The sequence below is a fragment of the Castanea sativa genome, chromosome 6, assembly GCF_040712315.1.
Source record: "Castanea sativa cultivar Marrone di Chiusa Pesio chromosome 6, ASM4071231v1".
Taxonomy (NCBI): domain Eukaryota; kingdom Viridiplantae; phylum Streptophyta; class Magnoliopsida; order Fagales; family Fagaceae; genus Castanea; species Castanea sativa.
In genome coordinates this window covers 55,228,041-55,234,096 of record NC_134018.1, presented here as the reverse complement: position 1 = coordinate 55,234,096, position 6,056 = coordinate 55,228,041, and the positions used below count along the sequence as shown (strand labels likewise).

Here is a 6,056-nt window from a genome sequence, read left to right as displayed (position 1 = left end):
ATAATCTAGCTCTCTGGGGTAGGGCATGCGCTACAGCATTGCCTAACCTACCAACATGAGAGAAAGAACAACTCTGGAAAGAATTTAAATAAGCACTATGTCTTTTAAGATATACCCCCTGGGAATGGGACATCAGCCTATTCTGTAGAAGTTGGATAACCCCAATGGAGTCCCCTTCAAAGACTGAGCAAAGGAAACCCGATTCAAAAGAAAAAAGCACCGCACGCCGAGCAGCCAATATTTCCACCATCTCCGCTGACGAAGGCTTCACAATTTTTTCAGAGAGGGCCGCCACTCGCCAGCACATGGCCCTCTGAGTTACGAATAACCACACCAAGCCCCGCACAATCTGATTCCCCAAAAATTGCACCATCAAAATTAATCTTCACCACATTTTCACTCGGAGGCCTACATTTAACGACACTTGCAGCTCTTCTCTCAGGTGGCAGCTTCTGCCCGTGACCCTCAGTAAAATTCTGCAGAAAATTTTCTGCAAACACAGCTATATGATTAAGAGGAATGGTGGCTGCTTGGAGGCGAGACTTGTTACGGTGGTGCCAGACAGCCCAAGCCGTGACTGCAAACAGGAGAAACAACCTTGGTTTTGACTGCACAAGAAGGACCAGATCAAAAAAGGAACCTGCTGCAACATCATTATTATCCAACCAACCAAAACTCCTTTGCCACACCTGTTGGACCTTTGAACAACCCCACAGAGCATGCAAAACATCTTCCGGATGCTCAGAGCAGAGATGACAAATGTTCTCTGATATAATGGTTTTCTTTGCCAGATTTTCCTTAGTGGGCAACGAATTGGTACAAGACTTCCAAAGGAAATGCTTGATCTTGCCTGGGACTTTGAGCTTCCACACACCCTTCCACAAACTCTTCTGAACCCCCGCAGGGTCTGCAACAGAAGTACCAGCCCCTAGAACATCACAGAGGCATTTATATTCGGGCTTAACAGAAAAAAGACCATTTTTTTCAGCTGGCCACACCAAGGAGTCGGGCTGGGGAGTGATGCACAGGGGCAAGGACTTAATACACTTTGCATCAGGGGGGTAAAAACATTGGTCAATCATACTTAAATTCCACCCCCTGTTAAGGGATCTAAGAGCACATCAGCTGTAGCATCCGGGGCTAGGATGCCTCTGTGAAATAAAATTCTGCCTTCATTCGAATTTGGTAACCAAGCATCTTGGAAGACCCAAATACTTTTGCCATCCCCAAATATCCAACGGGCATTTCTTTCAATTAAATTTTTTGAACGGAGGATGCTTTTCCATGCAAATGAACCCATGGCAGACCTTGCTTCAAACACACTACCATGAGGAAAATACTTAGCCTTGAACACTCTGTGAAAGAGGGAATCCGTATTGTGGGTCAATCTCCATATTTGTTTTGCTAACATGGCTTCATTGAACTTACAAAGATCTTTAAAACCCAGCCCTCCCTCTAGTTTTGGCTTACACAAGACCTCCCATTTCTTCCAATGGATTTTTCTTCTATCCCCCCTTTGACCCCACCAAAATTTTCAGATAAGCATTTCAATGTCTTGGCATAGACTCACCAAAAGATGAAAGCAACTCATAGCGAAGGTGGGAATCGCTTGTACAATTGCTTTCGACAATACTTCTTTGCCTGTTTGGGAGAGTAGCTTCTCCTTCCACCCTTGAAGTTTCCCCCACACCCTATCTTTAATGTAATGTAGGCTAGCTTTCTTTTTTCTTCCCACCACCGCTGGCAAGCCCAAATATTTTTCATACTCTTTGATCTCGGCAACTCCCAACAAATTCTTTAGAGTTTCTTTAGTGAAATCCGAGACATTTTTGCTAAAGAAAAGGGTGGTTTTTGTAGCATTAATCATTTGACCCGAAGCCTTCTCATAACGACTCAAGATTGCTTGGATGGCTACCACATCCTCTACCCGAGCCCGGCAAAATAGAAGACTATCATCTGCAAAGAATAAGTGCGATATCTTCGGGCCGGAGCGACAAAGAGAAAAACCTTCAATCTGACCCCCATCTACTGCATGTTGAATAAGCCCATTCAAACCCTTTGAGCAAAGAAGAAAGAGATATGGGGATAAAGGATCCCCTTGCCAAATACCTCTAGATGGAATAATGTGTCCTTTTGGAACACCATTAACCAAGATAGAATAAGTAACTGATCTAACACATTCCATTATCCAACCTATCCACGTGGGATGAAAGCCCATTCACCATAATCATCCTCAAAAACTCTCACTCCAATCTATCGTACTCCTTACTCATATCTAACTTTAGAGCCACATGTCCCACCTACCCACCTTTCTTATCTTCATGTGGTGGAGGGTCTCAAAAGCCACCAGGATATTATCCGATATAGCTTTGGGAATGAGTGTAATGTAAGTGTGGTTTAAACCGGACAAAACTTCTCTAGCATTCAAACAAAATAAAACAGCCCTAACATTGTCGTCACCAATACTATCCCAATAATGTTGGAAAAAAATTGGAGGCATACCATCGGGGTCGGGGGCTTTTAAGGGCGCCATTGGCTGGTAGTACCAAGAAAAATGTTAAATATATCCAACTAAGGGCCCATAGTCATTGGGTCAGAAAATATTAAGAGACAATCATAAAGAACAAGAACATTCTTGACCAAACAAATATAACAACCAATTATTTATAAGCAACATTAGCAACTTATACATACTCTTAAAGAGATAAAGATGATAAGTTGACGATAGTCATGATCTCTAGTTGGGGGCTATTCCAACATCTAAAACTTCATCAGTTTTACATGGCAATGAACAAGTAGCTCATTAAAAAATAAAAAATAAAAACTTCAAACCAAAATTAAACTAAAGCTTATGTTGCAACCTCTTTTCTCAACAGATTATACATTTAAGGTTCGAAGCCTATAGATACTCGATTTTGCACCCATGATTTAATTAAGGAAGATGACTGGAGTGACTATCCATGTAAAGTTGAATTTATTTAGCTATGTGTTGGCTTTATTCCATGCCAAATTTGCTTGTAATTTAGCATTTAGAAACCCTGTATTTATGTGGGAATAATGCTAGGGTTGTGTGTGAGAGAGTGTGAAGAATTGATCAAGTGTGTGCAACAAGGAGCAACTGGTGATTGGAACTCGCGATTGACTCGCGAGTGGCGACCCGCCAAAATATGGCACACGTGTGAAGCATGCAGGAAGTTGAAGGGTCACGACAGCTAGATCACTACAGGAAAAAAAGTACAGCCTGGTCTTTTTGTTAACTGGCAACTAGAACTCGCAACTCATACCAGTCGCGAGTGACTCGCCAGTGCGCTTTATTTTGCTGAAAACTAAATTTTCACATTCCATTTCACACCCTACTATAAATACCCTTATACCCACGAAATGTAGAAAGCTTCCAGAGAGCCTATTGAGAGAAAAAAAAACCCTAAGAGAGACTTTTACAACACACCTACCTTATTATACCCATTGAGAGGAGATATGTACCCAAACACTACTCACACCCATTCAAAGTATTAAAAGTGTTTTTGGAGTTTTGGGAAGAATTAGAAGATGCCAAGAATGGTGGATGCAATATGGAGCTTATTACAGGAATCGGAACGCTAGAGAAAACACAATTCAGCGTAACCTTATTAGAGTAAGAAGCTTGGAGGGCTTAAGTGCATCGGGTAGATTAGGCTTGGAGGGTCTATTGTTATTTATGTATCCCAACTAATTTTCTAGTGGATCATTTTACCGCTTGGAGGGCGGTAGAGAGGTTTTTCGTCGAGTTCTTCGGTTTCCTCTTCGATGACATGTATCGGGGTTATTTTGTATTTGCATCTCTTTTCTCTTACTTTTTAACTATTAATTGCTGTTGTGTTTGTAATTAATTATGCATTAAAGTAGTTTACCAAATTTGGTATTGCTTTTATTTCATATTCCACACATCTATTGTTTGAATATAAGCTTGCTTTGGAAAATTTGTGTTCCGGACCTAAACACCCATATCCTTGAATCAATAGAGAAGTAGAATTTCCTAGAGGATAAAAAGTCCCAAATTTTTCTGTCATCTTACTGGAAATGATGATAATACAAACTATGGAGCATATTTTAAGGTTCACCCATATTGTCTGGAGCTGTCAAATCACAATTTTTGTAAGTTGAGAACGCTACCAAATTCCTTAACTGGACAAGCAATTGTGGGGCATACAAATTTATCATCAAATTCGATCCATGCCTGGGCAGAAATGGAGGAAATTTTCTCACACATTTTGCACTTACAGATTTGGAATAGAAAGAGTAAGGGTAATCGCAAATTAGTGTTTTATCATGATAATTAAGGAATCTAGAATGAGATGTCTAATCACAATACTTGAAGCAGAAAATGTCAAATTAGCTCAAGATGGCTTAGATTCTGAATTAAGAAAGAAATTCAAGGGAATGACTTTCTTATATTTCTATGAATTATCTGAAAAAGGTAACTAGAAACGAGAAGGAATTCATTATTTGGAACCTTTTATCAAGACCCAAAAAGAAATTGATGTTGAGGGACATCATCAATATCAATATATATATATATATATATATATATATATATATATATATATATATATAAACAAAGATTTTTATATTGGAGAGCCTGAAGTTGTGCCATGTGACACATTCCTTAAAGTTCTCTTTATTTCGTTTTTTTTTTTTACAAGATAGAATTTCTACTCTAGCCTAATCTAAGTGTATATGTGCGTGAAACTCTCTCCTAAAGACTTGAACCCCAGCCCTTACTCCCCACACCCCACAAGCATTTATACTTGTAGAATGACCACCGCGTAAGCATTTATACTTGTGAAGTGACTACTGCACCAAGGGTACACGGTGATCTCTTTATTTAGTTTCTACTTCAACAAAGTTTGCATTCATATTAAAGTATTAGTTCATTGAATTAGGCAATAGAGTAAATGCATATATTAATTATTTATTGGCGTGCATTAATTGTTTATATTAAATGAATTTATATGATTATTTTTATAAATTCTATATAGAAAATAATTTTTAGTTGGAATAATAATAATAAATTTAGAATATGACATTCTTACTCATGTTTAGTTGTTTTGACAAAAATTGTCACAACAACCATAAAAAATTAAATATTTGTGAATTAACTAAAATTAATCTTAATCCTTTAAATTTCCTTACTCCTTTGTGTGTGTGTGTGTATGTAATTAGAAAGATTACTAATATAATAAATATGTTTATATTGTTATATTAATCATTTTAAGCATAATGAAATTTTAACATCATTTCTAAGATTTATTTGAGAAAAAAAAATATGTGAGAAACAATTTGAAATATGGCATTTTTACTCAAATTTAATTGTTTTTGCAACAATTGAAACCATGTCCAACAAAAAGGGAAATTTTTTTTAGTAACACACAATCAAGAATGTAAACAAAAATAACAATTAAAAGATATATGTATTTTTTAGCAGGCATGAACATGTCTATCTATATTAATTACTATATCATGCAATTTTCAATTTGTAAACACGTATATATAGTATGGTCAAATCGCTATACTACTTTTAGTGAATTTCTATTTTGTCTATATATAAAATAACTAAAGATTATAATTTTTTACAATGAAATTTATTAAAATATCTTTTTTACACATCGATAGTTGGGGGGTGGGATCTAAATCCTGAATGTTTCTATTGAAAATTGAGGTGCCAATCAGTTAAGTTACAAGATTTTTGACAAAACTTATCGAAATATTGGAGAAAACTAATAATAAGGTAAACCGCACTTTGTGCAAGAATTCAACTAGTTAGTAAAGAGGAAATGTCCAAAAACACAAGAGCCTAATAAACCTACAGCCCCACTTAGACATATTCTTTGGTTTAAATATGGCTAATGAAATGTTTAAGTTGTTGCTTGAACAAAAACAGATTAAATTGGTTCATAAAAAAAAAATTAAATTGATAGGTAAACACAAGGTGCCATTGCAAGAAAAGTTTTGAGGAAAAAACTAGTATAATGGCATAATTCATTTGCACATTCAACCAAAAAATGCACAAGATTTAG

The 6,056-nt window shown here is 36.8% G+C and overlaps 1 protein-coding gene across 1 annotated transcript; it reads right to left on the bottom strand.

The window, feature by feature from the left end:
* Window positions 1-278: 278 nt before the first annotated feature.
* Window positions 279-2,185, bottom strand: LOC142640206 (uncharacterized). Its single transcript, XM_075814290.1, has 2 exons — window positions 1,571-2,185; window positions 279-1,010 (listed from the first exon to the last, which is right to left on the bottom strand). Exons 1-2 carry the CDS (start codon window positions 2,183-2,185, stop codon window positions 279-281), a joined length of 1,347 nt encoding a protein of 448 aa, XP_075670405.1.
* Window positions 2,186-6,056: the final 3,871 nt, after the last annotated feature.

Excerpts from the sequence above, each read along its gene's own strand:
- LOC142640206 (XM_075814290.1), bottom strand. The coding sequence starts at position 2,185 with ATGGAATGTGTTAGATCAGTTACTTATTCTATCTTGGTTAATGGTGTT. Across the intron at positions 1,011-1,570 it reads TGAGTTGCTTTCATCTTTTG|CCCGACTCCTTGGTGTGGCC; the intron begins GTGAGTCTATGC and ends ATCACTCCCCAG.